General features: G+C 51.6%; 1 protein-coding gene across 3 annotated transcripts in view; it reads left to right on the top strand.

Annotated features, from left to right (window-relative positions):
- The window catches only part of CRTC3 (CREB regulated transcription coactivator 3), a 92,586-nt gene extending 76,588 nt beyond the window's left edge, over nt 1-15,998 (top strand). For 2 of the 3 annotated variants that reach the window (XM_032836945.1, XM_032836943.1), the window contains 7 exons: nt 1,430-1,479; nt 6,318-6,535; nt 8,826-9,124; nt 13,488-13,667; nt 13,756-13,836; nt 15,123-15,225; nt 15,753-15,998. In XM_032836945.1, the coding sequence (XP_032692836.1) occupies nt 1,430-1,479; nt 6,318-6,535; nt 8,826-9,124; nt 13,488-13,667; nt 13,756-13,836; nt 15,123-15,225; nt 15,753-15,961 (1,140 nt within the window). In that variant the 3' untranslated portion in view covers nt 15,962-15,998. The remainder of the gene's footprint in view (nt 1-1,429; nt 1,480-6,317; nt 6,536-8,825; nt 9,125-13,487; nt 13,668-13,755; nt 13,837-15,122; nt 15,226-15,752) is intronic. The other variant, XM_032836944.1, reaches the window with a different exon arrangement.
- Nucleotides 15,999-17,025: the final 1,027 nt, after the last annotated feature.

Below are 17,025 nucleotides of genomic sequence, written 5' to 3'. Positions count from 1 at the left end.
ATGAAGGATGTTTGACCTGAGTCCTTGGAGTCAGTAAGCCGGTCATCTGTTTTGTGACTTCTGGGAGCCTCTGAGTATTTGCGTGTACAGCTTGCCAGCTGCCCGCCACCACGGCTCTTGTGAATCTTGCCGGCTATGGAAGGAGCGAGGCCCCACGGAACCTGACGTAGCCTCTCTTCCCGTAGGGAAGCTGTGTTTCCTTTGAAAGAAAGGGCATTAGTGATGCTTGTACTGCCTTATGGTCAGATCCCAATTTCTTCTGCCAGATCTACCAGAGTCACCATTAGCATTAAGGGTGGGCTTGAAAGGGCATTTTTTTTTATAGAAGCAAGATACACATGATGCTTCATCTTTTGGGGAGGAGAAGGGGAGATATAATTTTAAATGCATGTACTTCGGGGCACCTGGCTGGTTCAGCCAGAAGAGCACACAAGACTTTTGATCTCAGGGTCAGGAGCTTGAGCCCCACGTTGGGTGTACAGGGGACTTAAATAAACTGAAATAAAAAATGAACATACTAAACAGTAGGAGGGGCCATGTTGTCCTTGTGGCCGTGGAAAGCACGGGTGGTTTTGGAGGACAGCACCATCTTCTCCAGCGGGAAGGGTGGTAGCACCCACTCTTCCCCAAGTGCCAGGGACTGCTGTCTCTGGAAGGAGGAGCTCACCCTACTTCGTAGGGATTTGCAGCACTCCGTAAGCCATTTCTGGGAGAAGAGTTGAGTCAGTGGTACATTCATTTTTCCCCACAGTCTATTTATCGAGCCCCTATCACCAGGCCCTCTAGCTGCAGGGATAGTACAATGAACAGAGTAAAAACCCTGCCCTCCTGAAGCTTATGTTCTAGCGGAAGTAAGTGTTTCCTTCTGACGTTAATTTCCTCCTTCTTCACCCTGTTTTGTTTTTTTGTTTTCTTCCTTTTTTCTGAGGCCAGTTGGGAAAATAATGTTGATTTAAAAACTCTCTCTATAAAACACTGGCCTTTTTGGATTTTTTTTTTTAAGATTCTGTTTATTTATTCAACAGACAGAGATCACAAGTACGCAGAGAGGCAGGCGGAGAGAGAGGGAAGCAGGCTCCCCGCTGAGCAAAGAGCCCAATACAGGGCTCGACCCCAGGACCCTGGGATCATGACCTGGGCCGAAGGCAGAGGCTTTAACCCACTGAGCCACCCAGGCGCCCCAAAACATTGGCCTTTTTGAAGGAAATAGTATTCACCTAGGAGATAAATTAACAAGGCAGAAATTAAGAAAACTCACTAATGTCATGCCCCCCTTGTGCCAGGAAAAGTCCAGTCCGAACTGAAATGGCTGCCCTGTGCGGGTGCTCCTTACCGTGCTGGGAGCCCAAGACACTTATAAAGACACTTTCAAAGAACTTGAATTTGACTTTACAGTGAGTAATCCCAGGTTTTTTATGTCTCTCCCCAGATTCAGTCCCTGTCAGGGCGCCCTCGATCCTGTGATGTTGGAGGCGGAAAGTAAGTCATGTTCTTCCTGTTCAAGGCTCAGAGACCGACTATCCCCAACGTTGTCCCTAAGGAAAGTCTTGGGACTTTGTCCCAAAAATCCGAGCAACTTCCCTTGTTAGGTGTAACTTGGAAGTCAGCTGAACGTTCACAAAAACAGCAGCTCCTGCTGGTAGTCATATTTCATTTGTTTTAAGTAATCCAGTGGCCGAACGGCCCTAGCAAGCGACAGTGCCATAAACACGCTTGAGAAGAGCACAGCCCAGCGTCGGTGAACACACACGCCCACGGACAGCGTGTCCGTGCACACTTCCGGCCGCCGAGCCTCACACTTAGACGTGCGAAACCTCCCGGCAGGTAGATTTTACCTCAGTTTTTAAAAGTCAGCAGAAGGTGAGTCAAGGAAAACTGGCAAATACCAAAAGTACCTTTGAAACCGCTAATTAGTTAGTGTCCTTGCGCGGCTCTGCTCCCTGCAAGGTGGCAGGCGGCCTGCAGAAGGCGGCCTGGTCAGTCGTGAGGGAAGAAGCACTGAGGAGATTGGGACACAGGACAGGTGAGGAGCTGAGGGGGTCACGTCACCCCGACGTCCATGGGCGCCGCACCGGCTGCTCAGGGGGTGGGTTTCAGGGAGCACAGCGGGGTTCACCGGGGAGTAGCTGCTGCTCCTGGACCCCAGCTGCCAGGAAGGACCTCCTTCAGAGAGGCCGGACCCCCCGGGGGGCCCGCGGGAGCTGCGTGCCCGAGGCCGGTCACCACGGTGCGCTCACCACTGCCACTGTTAGAACCGGACCCAGCCTGGAAGCAGCAGCGCCTTCCGGGGCCGGAAGAACACGGTCTGCACATGGGGCCCTTGCACGAGCCGCCCGAGGCCGAGAACACCCATCAGCCAGCCTGGGGACACAGTACATCTGCTTCAGGCCCTGCTTGAATGTTATTCCCCAGCAGTGTCCTGGGGGCCTTTGCCAGCCATTCCTCAGGGAGGGCCCTGCTTTCCTTTCTTCAGCTGCTTAGCATAAACTCCGGTGATGGCCAGTCCGCTGAGCTGGGGTGAGGACTGACCTTCTCTCCAAAAAGTCAGAAAGCCCGCCGGGACACCCCACTCTGTGGGGGTCCCCACAGAGAGGGCTAAGGTTTTCCTCAAGAACCCTGACAGTTGAGTGATCAGGGCTCTGGAGGCCTGTGTTCCAGAACGGGGTGCGGTATTTTTGCCCCCTCTTCCCCCACCAGAGCTTTAAAGCAGGAGTTTCTCAGATGCCAAGTGTTGTCCTCTTGCTCTTATGTTTAAAGCTGGAATTCCAGTCGGTGACTCTTACCCATTCTGGTATTATTGACCCTTAATGCCAGGTGCTGGGGTAGAGCCGGGAACAAAGTGGTCACACCCCTGCTTTCCAGGAGCTAATGCTCTAGTGGACAGAGATAGGCAGGAACAATTAGGCAAATATGTCGTGTATTGGTGAGCACAATGAAGAGCGAGAAGGCAGGGTAAGATAGGCGAGACCTTTCTTGATAAGATGCTCCGTGACTAGGACATGGGGGGACGGGAAGGGGAAAGGGGCCCCTGGCAGAGGAAACAGCAAGGGTAGAGACTGAGGCAGGAGAGTGCCTGGACAGTAAGGAGGCCGCTGTCCTTGCGGATGGGAAGTAAGATAGGAGTCATCAGAAGGTTTTGAACCCAGGATAGTACTACCTGCCTCCTACCAGATTCAAGAGAGGATGCCGGCAGGTTATAGGCATGTTTGGAAAGTTACAACTTGTGTTTCTCTAAGCTGGAGAGAAACTGTTCTGAATGTCACCAGTGACCGGCTTCCTACCAGCCCCAGCGACTCCGTCCTTGCTCTGTGCCAATGGACCCTGTCTTCTCTGCTTCCTCCCTCTGCCTTCGTTCCCTCCTGCCGCCCATCAGTCAGAGAGCCTGTCCACTGTCAGGGTGAGCCACCCTGGGTTCTCAAGTTCATTTTTCTAGTCCTTGACCTTTGACGCTATAAGCATTCCCCTACATCCAGCCAATCAGAAAGACAAGGTACCACATTCAGTTTTTCTACAACCAAAATCTTTCTTCCTCATCCGCCAAATTGGACACCTTTCCTTCTTCCCCACGTCCTCCCAAACCTGCCAGGTCCGTCCATCCCCCTACCTGTACCGGGAAGAGGGAGGCCCCCAGGGAGGCAGGCTCAGGTTCCCTCCTGGCCCGGGTTCCTCTGGCCATTCTCTCCTCGTGGTCTCAGAGACACAGGTGTCCTCCTGGCCAAGGCTGACCGCCTTACCCACTCCCTGGTCCTTGTCCGCATTGGCCTTTCTGAGGCTTCTCCCTCCTCCCTGTCCTGCCCTCCCCTGCGTGTTCAGCCTTGTCTGCCCTAGTAGGTTTTCTCTCTGTGTTTAAATGTACTCACTAAGGAGTCTGCACAGAAAAAATCCTTCCTTAGCCCTGCATTCCCTTGTAGTTACTTAGAGTTACTTCCTACCTGCTCATTTCCAGAATTCTTAGCCACACTTTGGAAAGAGTATTTACTCCTGAGGCTTCTCCCCTGACTGCTTGTCCACTCTGTAGCCCACCGTGGCCTGGCCTCCAGCCGCACTGTTCCAAGGGAGCTGCCCTCAGGAGACGTCCCTTTACGCGTCCTCTTGTCCTGTGCGAACTCGGTATCTAAGACAGAATTCCTTGTCATCCCCACAGCACACGCCCACCACCCCAGTCTGCTCATACACCTCAGCGTCCCCATGCTGCAAAGTCGGGAGTCCTTCTCCAGTAGTGCCTTCTGTCTCTTCGACTCAGTCCCCACGCTCTGTCTTCGCTCTGCCAAACTACCAAGCCGCACCAGCCACCACTCACCTCTCTGCCGCCAGGCTCTGCTCCATATGCCAGTCCTCCTCCCCCATCTGTTAGCCACATTGTCCTCAGTGGGATTATGTCTTTTCCTGCTTCCCACCTTCCACTGGCTTCTTGTCAGTCTGAGCCTTATGTGCTCTCTGCCTACCTGTCCAGTCCCGCCTCCCTCACCACCACCTCTCCTGAACTTGACCTTCCTGTCATAGTTCCTGCTGTATCTAAATTCCTCGGGCAGGCTGTGTGGTTTCGTGCTTCCTTGCTTTGCCCATGCCGTGAACTCTGCCTGAACTGGTTTTCCCACCTAGACCCTCTGGGTCTTGGAACGCAGCCCAGGAGCCCTCCAGGAAGCCCCCCAGCCCGCTGGTTAGCCCCTCCACACCTCACGCCACTGCAGACTTGTATCATGTGGCTGTCTCCCTGCCTTGTCTGAGTCTCCTGTGGCCCTGATGCCCGTGGCTGGTCCCTGGGAGGTGCTGTTGGACAGCAGCGCCCTCGGCGGAATCCATTACCCTCCTCCGCTCCCCGCTAGCGTCTCCTTCCTCCAGCTCCTCTCTTCTTCAGCCTCATGGGTCAGACCTGGGCCATCGCTGCCTCACTCTCTGCTCCCTTACACCGTCCTCCAAGCTGTGACCACAGTGGCATTTCTGAAGTGTCATTCTCCAGCTTACACTGGGCTCCCTACCTCCCACGGCCCCTGATCCAGACTCTTGAGAACAGCATGTCGTCTTACCCTTGCTCACTTCTCTCCCCTCCTACCTCATCTCCTGCTCCCCACCCCTTCCTCGCTCTGCCCTGACACCCTGGCCACTCCAGGCTTTCCTGACGCCTGAGCACCCTGTCACGTGCTTGGTAAAGCGTTCCCTTCCCAACCCAGCAGGTCCTGCAATTCTGGTCCCTAATGATCATCCCACCCCCTTCAGCCCTGGCCCCATGCTTCCTTCTACATTGCAAATGCTTGCTTTACCACCGTTCTGTCTCTCCTGTCTGCCCATGAACCCCAAGAGCAGTGCCCCACAGACCGGGGCTAGGCGGCCCCTCCCAGAACCCCACACTTTAGAGACCCCGTTCCCATGGGGTCTGGAGTCCAAGGGGCCACTGGGGACCACATCACCTGCCTGACGGATGCAGTCGGGGGGACGTAGAGTATGGCCAGGGCTTAGCCTGTAGGCTGGGAGAGCTGTGTGGGGGCCCTGTGGTTGCGGAGCAGGCTGGGGCAGACTGAGGATGACGGCCACCCCTCGTATGTCCCAGGGCAGAGCTTCCAGGAGCCGGAGGATTCTGGATTTGAATCTGGCCTTCCAGGCTCTTACGGAAGTGTCATTTGTTAGGACAGAAACATAGAACATAGTTCAGTTAAGGGTGTGTTAATTTGATTCATAACTTTTAGACGTGTAAACAGATGGTACGTGGGCCTCCACGCGCACTCTCGCTGCAGACCTGCAGATGTCAGGGGCGGGCCTGACGGCGAACCCACACGCTCGGCTCCTTGGTCTTTGTAGCACCAGCTCAGCCCAGCGCCTGGCACACAGCGGATAAGCGAATGCTAACATCCCTTTCTCACTTTAAAATTGATGAAAACTGTAACTAAATATATCTTGGAGGGTATCTGCTCGATGCAGAGAGACTTTGTGTGTGTGTGTGTGTGTGTGTGTGTGTGTATGTGTGTGTGTGCAGGAAAGATACTTTTAAAATCTGGAAAAAGAACCATGCAAATACAAAGTAGTACCTCCCGTTTTATATAGGGCCTTATGGTTTTCAGCGAACTTTTACACTCATCGTTTGATCTGGTCTTGGAAAAATGTTCCTGCAGAGTAGGCATAGATGACGTCCTTAGTCTGACTGAACAGGTAAGGCTCTCCAGAGAGTTAAGCCGAGGAGGCAGGTCCTCAGAATGCGGCAGAGTCTCAGCTTCTGTAAGGACTTGGGTGTCCGATGCCACAGCCTTTCCCTGACAAGTCTCTCCTATTCCCTAGCCACCAAATGCACTTCAGAAAGTAACACTTCTCTCTCTTTTTTTCAGTGCTTTTCCACACAACGGTCAAAACATAGGCCTCTCACCCTTTCTGGGGACCCTGAACACTGGGGGGTCATTGCCAGATCTAACCAACCTCCACTACTCCGCGCCCGTGCCAGCCTCACTGGACACCGGCGACCACGTCTTCGGTAGCATGAGTGTGGGGAATAGCGTGGGCAACCTGCCAGCTGCCATGACTCACCTGGGCCTACGGAGCTCTTCTGGTAAGTGTGCCCCACTCAGTGAGGACGTGCCCATGTATGTGCACCGGTGGCTTGATCACAGGTGGTCCCAGTGAGTGAGAATGATTCATCTGAGTTAGAGATAGCGACATACCTGTTCCTGGAGCTCTTGACCCTGCTGACTTTTCCCTTTGGTCTGTTTCCGCTGGATTCCATGAGCTCCGGAACGCTCTGCTAGACCTCCTCCTTCATTGTCTTCAGCAGCCCAGGTGTCCTGGGACTTGGAGAGTAAGATGCAAAAGCCAAGAAGAAAGTGTCCATTCCATGCCCTGTTCACTGAACAACATTAGTGGCGCTTATGAACATGCCACGATGGTTTATCATTACAGCTATCTTTCTAGAACCCTCTCATTTCCCACCGGATTTCAGAAGAGAATATTTTGAATTTTAGAACATTTATACTGGCTATGATGAAACTGTTTTATACTCCAGAGATACACATAGTAAATAGGAATCTGCCAGTTTATTGGTTCAGATTTTCAGAAGCGCTTAAAGGTCCGCATGAGGCTGTATGAATGCTGCCCATGGTGTGACCGGGGTTTTGCTGCACCATGTGTGAGCGCCCACAACCCAGACCCCATGTTGAAACCTGTCCATGTTTACCTGAACCTCGACAGGTGCCCCTGTTGATGTCTGAGGCAGGCGTTGGTCTCTTACTCCCAGGGCTGCGATCCAGTCCCTGGCTGTCCGGGTCCGAAGAGCTGTGGTGTGGACCGTTTCCTTAGGAAGGGGTCCCCAGTGGTGGTCCGCCAGTGGGGGACATGCCTGCTGGTTTCCACTCTGGGTTCAGCAGGACTTGTCCATGCAAATCAGAATCCACCACTCACCTGACAGAGGTCCCCTTTACAGCAGTCATCTGGAAGTTTCTCTAAAGCTTGCAGAAGGTGCTGCCATTGTCCCACATAATTTTAGGTTTGAAGAATTCATTTTAGAGATAACCTCTACTTACTCACTTAGGTCATTTTATTATCCTGCTGCTCTTTCAAGTGTCCTGGTGAATTCTGCGTGAACAAGGACATCCAAGGTCACGCAAATAACGCAACATTGGCAGTTAGCTCCCTGGGGTCTTGGGGAAGCTGGCGTTCTCCAGGGCAGCCTCTGACGCTTCACTTCAACTGAAAATCCTGTGTTTATCACGTGTGTGTTATTTTCCTCAAAACATCACTTTGTCCAGAACTGGATTCAAGGTTTTATAGTTTCTAGGCATTCCTTAAAATGCATGGTGAACAAAGGCATACAAACACGTCTGAGCTTTCCTTCTGAATGAGTGACTTTGTTTCTTAACCAAAGCTCACATCTTTAGCTCTGATTGGGGCTCGAGTCAGCGGACCACTGGGCTTTCCGTGGAGCTACGTAGGGTTTTACCAGAGACCTCTTTTCTGTGTTTAGAAAAATCATTTGCCGGAAAAAAAAAAAAAGCTTTATTTTGTCCTTGTTCCATTGCAGTTAACTCTTATCGAACACTTAGTTTTTTATGAACAGAAAAGAACACACATTTGTACGCACCCGGGCTTCTGGTCCCAGAGTAATGGGCTGAACTTTGAAACACAGGCACTGCCTTCTGAGATACACAGAAGCATCATTAAGTCACAGAGCAAAGCCACTCCGTGCCTGGCCTGGTGCCAAGGCTCTGGCAGGACACAGGACATGGTCTCCGGCCTCCCAGGGCTTGTGCCCTGGCAGCCTGTGTCATGGAGATGCCTTTCCCAAACTCCGACTCGAGCTAAAAATTGCAGCCCCTCCCCCCAAATAAAGCAGAGCACCAGCAAAAACTTCATTTTCCATGAACTGGAATAGACTGTGACGAACAATTTTTCAGGAGCCAGAAAAACAGAGAAAACAGGAGACATGAGAGGGGAGTCCCTTCCTGTGACTGTTGGGGCATTCAGGGTATTTTCAGGGTCCCCGATGCAGCGCCCCAGAGCCGTGACTCTCAGTGGAAGGCAGCAGAGGGTCCGGGCAGGGTGCCGGGACAGAGGCACTGGGGGGCTCTGAACAGAATGTGTGCACAGCCCTGGGGTCTCTTGCCCAGGTGGCTGTGTACACGTGTCCTCGTGAGTCAGACTCCCTGTCACCCCGCTGCCACTAGCCCTCATTGTGGGCGCAGCCCTTCTCCACTGTGTGCACAGGAGGACAGCCGCCCCAGAGCCACCCCACTCACAGAATCAGCATCAGATACCGATAGAAGGAAGTTAGGTGTTCTTGAGTCTTTGGCAAATGAAAGCTTTGTCCTGCAGTTGCCGCAAGTGACCTGTGCCCTTGTTGTCCCTAGGTCTGCAGAGCTCTCGGAGCAACCCCTCCATCCAGGCCACGCTCAATAAGACGGCCCTGTCCTCCTCCCTGAACAGCCACCCGCAGACGTCCGCTCCCAGCGCCTCCGCCCTTCACCCTTCCCTGCGGCTCTTTTCCCTCAGCAACCCGTCCCTGTCCACCACGGCCCTGAGCGGCCCGGCCCGGCGGAGGCAGCCCCCCGTCAGCCCGCTCACGCTCTCTCCGGGCCCCGAGGCGCAGCCGGCCTTCAGCAGGCAGCTCTCGGCCACCAGCCCCCTGAACCCGTATCCCGCGGCGCAGGTGAGAGCCAAGCCACGGTCCGACGGGGAGGCATGCGGGGCCTGATCGGGGTCCCCTCAGCAGGTGAGGCCGCGAGATCTCCCCTGAGATGGGGGGAGCAGGTGTGAATACCTCGGGAAGCCCTGCCCGTGTCCTCCCGCGTCTACTGTGATGATCGCTGGCGGGCAAGCAACCACCTTGGGCCTGGGGCCTGGGAGGGCGTGGAGAACACTCCAGACGGGTCTTGTATGGCTGCGGGAGACCAGGCCGGGGCTTTAACATGGGTGTGGAAAATTATCAGTAACTGAGTCTGTGAGTATTTTAAGCCACGGGAAAGCTAAAGACCTTTAATACCTCCCTGAAGCTTTGGTATTGGGTGAGACCTCTTCCCTAATCACGCCTACAGATGTGAGGAGCTGTGCTTTTACTGCTCATGGCATGATCAGGATATAATAAAGATCCTCCACAGAAGGACCCAAAGAAGTCTGTTCAGGAGGAGGCACATTTTGGGGCCCCTGGCTGGCTCAGTGGGTAGAGCATGTGACTTTTGATCTTGGGGTCGTAGTTCAAGTCCCATGTTGAGTATGGAGATTAAAAAGCAAAATAAGACAAAAATTAAGAAGGAAGGAGAAAAGAAAAGGAGAAAGGCACATTTTGAAATCACAAGCCTGTTACAGAAATTCAGATGTCAAAACATCATATGTTTGTCTTGTTGACTTTGTTTTTATTCTGAGCACTTAGGGTGGTTCTTACTGTAATCATCAATGAATATATTTTCAACCTATTGGTCCCTCCCTAGATACACTGTGACATCATTTACTCCCCACCTCGCCATAAATGAGTCATGATTTAGCAAGAGTTGACAGAACACAACGGAGGGACTTAGCAGATCTAGTCATTACTCACTCTTAACATGAGTAATCCCTTTCGGGAGAGGGTGAGAGGGTATTTCATAATTGTTTTTTTAATGGTTCTTTTTATGTTATTGGATTGCCTTTAATTTTCTTTTGCAAGATTATTTTATAGGATGTAAAAAATGTTACTCTTGCTTTCTAGCTACATTTTAAGGAGAGCTGTAGGCATAGAGAGCATCCTTTTCCAGATGTTTCCATTTTTTTTTGTTTGCCTAATATTACGATTTTTTAAAAAATCAATGTTCTCCATGCACATAGTTTCCCAAGTCAGTTTGAAAGGGCTTGTTACGGAATAACATTGTCTTCCCCTCCCCGACTCCCTGTACTTCTCACTCCCTAGAGATGACGCCTTTAACACTTCAGCTAATCTCTCTGGTATAACCATATTATTTCATGCTTGTTTTGTTCTGGATTTTTAGCGTTAGGTATTTTCTGATGATATCCTACCATTAGGATATGGTTCTTTTTCACCTCTCCCCAAACCCCACCCACCCACCCACCCACATGTTTCTTCCTCGTTCACACTGTGCTTTGTTTTTTGATGAGAGCAATATTCGGTGTTTAGTGTTTTCCCAGTTATAATAGGGCAGAGTTGAACCACTTAATATGCCATGAAATAACAAAATGGAAAATATTTTTCTCCTGGGAGTTAATAAATGTCTTGTTTTTTTGTTAGTCTGGTTTTCTATGTATGTATTTCTTATCCCAATCCCACCTCTTAGAGTTGGGTAGATCTCCTTTCAGTAGATTTAAAAACAAGCCCTCCGTAGGTGCCTGGGTGGCTCAGTCGGTTAAGATCTGACTTCAGCTCGAGTTCATCTCAGGGTCGTGAGATTGAGCCCCATGTGGCATAGGGCTCCTTGCTCAGTGGGGAGTCTTCTTCTCCCTCTCCATCAGCCTGTGCGCTTGCTCAGTCTCTCAAATAAATAAATAAAATCTTTAAAACAAAACAACAAGGAAAAAAAACAAGCCCTCCCGAAGATTTCCGAGGAAGGCTATGTGAGCCTGGCATGATTCAACTATGTCCTCCTTCTACCCGTCATTTAACTCATAATTGGCCAGATACAGAATTCAAATCTGAAATAATTTTCTCTTAAAATTTTGAAGGTATTAATTCTTTGCCTTTTAGTTTCTAGAGATGCTAATAATAAATCCAGTGCCATTCCAATTCTTTTTTTTTAATATATGTATTTTTTAAGATTTTATTTATTTATTTGACAGAGAGAGCTCACAAGTAGGCAGAGAAGCAGGCAGAGAGAGAGGTAGGGAAGCAGGCTCTGATGTGGGGCTTGATCCCAGGACCCTGAGATCATGACCTGAGCCGAAGGCAGAGGCTTAACCCACTGAGCCACCCAGGTGCCCCTCCAATTCTTAATACTTTGAACAAAATGTCCTTTTTTCCCTCTAGAGGCTTGTAGGATCTTCTTTTTATTTCCCAGAGTTCTGAAGCTTCAAGGTCACATGAGTCTGGATATTTTGTGGGTTTCCTCAATCTGGAAACTCCTATCATCCTTCATTTCTGGGAAGTCTTCCTTAATTATTTTCCTGGATGGTTTCTTCCCTTTGATTTCTCTGTGCGCTCTTTCTGGAACACCTATTGTTGAATCTTGAACAGCCCATACTTTCCCTCTCATACTCTATTTTTTCCCTTCTCTTCTCTCCTAATCTTTTCACCCTGCTGTCTGGGAGAGCTTCTCTCCTTTATCTTCCCACTGTTACGTCGAGTTTTCATTTCTGAGTTCATCCTTTTAAATTCCCGAGAATTCTCTTCTGTCCTCCGAGTGAGTGTTCCTTTTTATAGCATCGTACTCGTCTTATGGATGCAATATCATTTTTTCATCTCTCTGAGGTTTTCAGTGGTAATTTTCATTCTAGTTTGTGCTTTAATTTTTTTTTGTAACGTTAAGTTTTCCATGTAGCATAAGAGTAGAGAATATAATTGAACAAATCCTTCTATACCTGTCATCCAGCCTCAACAATTAACATTTTTGAAATCTTGTTTCATCCACATCCCCACTTTGAAAAAAAAATGTATATAGAGATACACATTGTAAATATTTTTTATGTATTTTTAACAGATTTAACAAGGATTTTTTATAGTTTAAATAGTATAATAATTTGGTGTTTTCCTAAAGATTTTTTATTTATTTTTGCAAGAGAGAGAAAGCACAGGCAGAAGGTGGGGAGAGGGAGAAGCAGACTCCTCGCTGAGCAGGGAGCCTGGTACAGGACTTGATCCCAGGGCCCTGGGATCACGACCTGAGCTGAAAGCAGACGCTTCACCAACTGTACCACCCAGGCACCTGATAATTTTGTTTTTCATGACAATTTCATCCCACACGGACTTCTCCAAGTTCCTGTTCTTTGTATGTCTGCCTTGGTCTCTGATTTCCATTCAGAGGCTTTCCTCACAGTCTGGTGACTTTTGGCACTCTGTTCATGTTTAAGCACAGGGCACAGAAGCTGTGTAGATGGGCGGGCTTGTTGAGCGTGGTCCTCCCTGTAGACCGACCTGGCTCAGCCATTTTCCTGGGGAGCTTCTGGCGCCCTGAGTTTCAGGATTTTCTCTCCAGCTGGTCCGATCTCCAGAGGATGCTGGCATCCCTGGACTGCCGCCTCCTGAGAGTCAGAGTGGGAAAGAAAGGTGGAGGCCTCAAGACTGAGTGGTGAGCTCGCTTGAACCCATGTTTCCAGCAAGCGCCTCACCCACCAGGCGCTGCTGTGTGCCGCCCACAGACCCTCAGTTCTGCCCTCTCCAGCGTGCCGCCCCCCAGTCTCCGTGCAGGCAAGAGCTGTGAACCCTAACCGTGCCTCCTCCTGGCTCTTCCCCCCTGCCCACTGCTGTCCCGCAGGACCCGTAGGGACCCTGTGATGGAAGTCCGGTTGCCTCCCGGCTTGTTCCCACTACAAGCCTCCTCTTGTCTTTCTCAGCTCTGCTGACCCAGTCACGGCTTGTCTGTCGCTTTTCATTTTCCAGATTGTGCTGCCACTTTCTTCCCTGCCATGATCTCTGTCCTTGTGCTGTTTATTATCCGTTTAGTCTTATTATTTTCAAGGTGTTGTTCATTAATGTCTCCTGTTGTTTAATGTTTTTAGTCGAGGCTTGGGAGACAGAGCTATGTTTGGTTTTTTTCTTTTTCCTCCGATCTTCCATCTTAAACCAGAAGGTATGACTTTAAAAACAAACAAACAAACAAAAAAAACATGATTTTCACTGAGGACACTGGTTAAATTGACGGGTGTTTTGTGTTTTAAGACAATAGAAATTGTTGAATAGGAAATATTTGGTGGGGAAGTGAGATTTAAGGTCACTTTGAAGGAGCAGAAGTAAGACATAGGCTTCGGAGAGCATAGCACAGAGTACCCCAGGGAAGGACTCACGCTTTTCCCTCACTTTGACACCTCCTGATTTTAAAGGATTTACCACTTAGAAACTCCAATCGAAGCTAACTAGAGGCTTTGTTTTGCAGATGGTGTCCTCAGATCGCAGCCCGCTTTCCTTCCTGCCCACGGAAGCTCAAGTGTCCCCGCCACCCCCTTACCCCGCCCCCCAGGACCTCTCCCAGCCCCTCCTACAGCAGCCCCCTGCCCAGGAGCCCCAGGCCGCCTCATCCCTGCCTCCATCTGGCTTCCCGCTCCTCACAGCCCAGGTGGGTCCTAGCGGGGACACCGGTCAGAAGGGAACACTTACCTTGCCCCAAATTCCAAGCTAAACGTTCCCTTCCTTATTCCCTGAAGGGTTCATCTTTGACCAACTTCTTCCCAGACGTGAGCTTTGACCAGCAGTCCATGAGGCCAGGCCCGGCCTTCCCTCAACAGGTGAGTGGGCGTCCAGTCAGGCCTCTTCCTCGGAGCAGCACCTGCACCGTTCAGGGCATAGAACCCCCCACACCAAACAGTCCAGGTACCCCATGGCCCAGATTTCAGATGTGCCCAGCGGCTGAGGGACCCTGCAGTGTCCCCTAGCCCTAGAGTCCTGGTGCTGGCTGCCTTATTTGGTGTCAGGCCTCTGCAGAAGAATTGTTTGAACAAGTGGTAGCACATTTCTGGTGACACTCCAGTTCTAGAATTGTAGAATGGCTCAGAAGGAAGGGACCACTGCAGTCCACAGGTCTATCCTGCAGAGGAGACAGAGACGCAGGAGGGGCTCAGCCCACAGGCCTCGCTGCCGGAGCCAGCTCAGTGTGGCCTCCCAGGGAGCTCAGTCCAGGTGGGCCCAGACGTCCCTCCCTAAGATACTTTCATTCGACCCCTAGCTTTTGCTTTGTAGGTTCTCCCTAATGTGGACCATTTAAAATAACTCTAGGTTTTGTAGTGTCCATTAAGTATGGATTGGGTTCTAGGACTGATTAAGGAGAGAAGGAAGGGTTTTGAGCATTTTACAGATCTTGATAATAATTACAACAGTAAAATAAAGACAGATGTTTCCTGAGTGGGCCACGGTGAAGACTCATGGCATAAACCAAGAGTCTCTGCCTCCTCGTTTTCTGAAGAAGCCCGTTGTGTTTAGATGAGTCAATATCTTCCTGAAAAATGATAGAAATGCCTATTTTTGTAAGATTTAAAACAATAGTTTGGCATATTACTATGCCAAAGGCACCTAAGATAGGCCCCAGTTCTCACCAGTCCCCCTCATGGAGAGGGGCCTGAGGTTCCTCCCTCTGAGCATAAGAGGGAAAGGGTCTCCCGGCCTCCGTTTCCCAGAAACCTACGGGCAGAAGAGCCCCTTGGTCATAACACTTCCTTGGTTATAGATAGAGCCTTGGAGGGGTTCCCACAGATGGTGTTTCCAAAGGCCTCGGTGTGGCTGGGAGGGAGGGGAGTGTGAGACCAGAGGGCCACAGAGACCATGACTGCTGGTGTCTCCTTGGATGGCTTAGTGGGCCGGGCTGTGTGTGAGCAGGGACGAGTCACCCACACTGCGCCTCAGGGAGCTCTCCTCCACCCCAGCACCTGCCTGCCTGAGAGGAATATTCTGTGTGGGATCCTTGAGAGAAGGCCCCCAAGACAGTTTCCATGTCTGGTTTTGCTCGGGGAGTGTGTTGTGTCCTTCACGCCTGGGAAGCAGAGGTCATTCCTTACCGTGTGTCCTCTGATGCCTCCAGGCGCCCCTGGTGCAGCAAGGTCCCCGAGAACCACAGGACTCGTTTCATTTGAGACCAAACCTGTATTCCAACTGCGGGAGTTTCCCCAACACCATCCTGACAGGTGAGTGCGGGCCACCCCTCAGCTCTGCTGTCTGTATTTTGCTGTGTTTTCACAGATCACCATTGTAAGAGAGTTTAAACAACATGCTATAAAGCAAAGCAATGAAAGTCCCCCGGCTCAACTTTAGCTTTTCGAAAGGCAGGTATCTGGCCCCAGAGACCATTAACAGTGGGGAAAGGGCCCAGTGATCCAAGCCTGTTCTTAAGAATTTAGCTTTAGTGATTGACAACTGCTCAAAGGAAGAAAACCTGCAAAAACAGGGAGTGGTGGAACTGAGGGAAAAGACTGTAGAGTCCAGAGCAGAGTGGACGCTGGGAGTTGGGGGGACGCCGGCCATCGCTGTGCTGCCTCGATGCTGGGAGTTGGGGGCACATGGGCCATTGCTGTCCTGCCTGGACCCTGGGAGTGGGGGGGGAATGTAGGCCATCGCTGTCTTGGCTAGAAGGTAAAGGGCCAGCGTTTGTGGGGCTGTCGTCTGTACATGCCTCCTAACCTGCACCGTTTTTCCCACTCACTGCTCCTTCCAGAAGACTCGAGTACCAGTCTATTCAAGGACCTCAGCAGCGCACTGGCAGGCATGCCCGAGGTCAGCCTGAACATAGACACTCCGTTTCCACTGGAAGAAGAGCTCCAGATTGAACCCCTGAGCCTGGACGGACTCAACATGCTGAGTGACTCCAGCATGGGCCTGCTTGACCCCTCTGTGGAAGAGACGTTTCGAGCGGACCGACTGTGAACAGGATGGAATGGGCCGGAATGTGTTGCTGGAGGAACGGCACAGCATGGAGCCAGCTACACCCCTGGGCCGGAGGGGTCCTGGGCTTCTGGCATGGAAGCAGCCGGCTCCGTGAGTCCCAGCGTTCCGACGAGGCCCCGTCACACCCCGTGGCTCACTCGAGACCACAGAGCTGCGCGCTGCCTTCCAGGCCCGCGTCCCCGATGATGCAGCCGCAGGTGGGCCACCTCGGGGCTTCCGACGACTCGGGCGGGGCGACACCGGGACCAGGACATCTGCTTACCGGCCGTCTAGTCTGTCGGCGCATAGAAGCAGAACAGAGTGTGCCACGGGCTGCGGTAGCGTGTGCAGCACCAGAACCACTGACTTAGTCCACACTGAAGAGCCGGCCCGGCCTGCAAGGCGCCGAGGGGCTGCGGGCCTTCGGGGGTTGACTCGGCTGCCATCCGCGGCCCCGCAGCACCACGACGCCTTCCCCGCTCTCGCCGGCCCGGCCCGGCAGCCGCCCGCCATGGACCGGACGCGCCACGATCACCCCGATGCCTTACTTCCAACATGAAGAATTTTTACCACGATGTCAAGAACAGATTTGAGTGAAGCAAAGTGAATGCTCATTTGTTTTCTCCAAGTATGCAATCTCTCTGCTGCTTCAGGACACCTTTTCCTGTGGACAAGGGGAAAAGGAGGACTGTTATATTCAGTCACTGAAAAAAAAAAAAAATCCCCCGGTGATGAATGAGCCTGAAGAGAGAAGGGCTTCCTCTCGGTGGCGGGGGCAGCATCTCCAGACCCACGATGTCTTCCAGACGAGCTCCCGACCGGTGCAGGCCGCCCTCTCCGCCAGCCGGCTGCGGGGAAGCCGGACGAGTCAGCCTCTCCAGCCGCCAACAGCGGCAGTGGGAGGCTGTTTCTCTGTGCAGCAGGAGTGTTCCTGGAACCCCACTAGCCCATAAGCTCCTTGAGCGCGGGGACGGTGCCTTACTCTTTCCAAACCTAGCAGCAAGCAGGTGTGGGCCCCGGGAGATGCTGTGGAGCTGCACCCCGAAGGCATGAACAAGGAACGG

The sequence above is a fragment of the Lontra canadensis genome, unplaced genomic scaffold (assembly GCF_010015895.1).
Source record: "Lontra canadensis isolate GAN:19392208 unplaced genomic scaffold, GSC_riverotter_1.0 scaffold94, whole genome shotgun sequence".
Taxonomy (NCBI): Eukaryota; Metazoa; Chordata; class Mammalia; order Carnivora; family Mustelidae; genus Lontra; species Lontra canadensis.
Note: the sequence above shows the minus strand (reverse complement) of the source record. Positions and strands in the feature narration are given on the sequence as shown.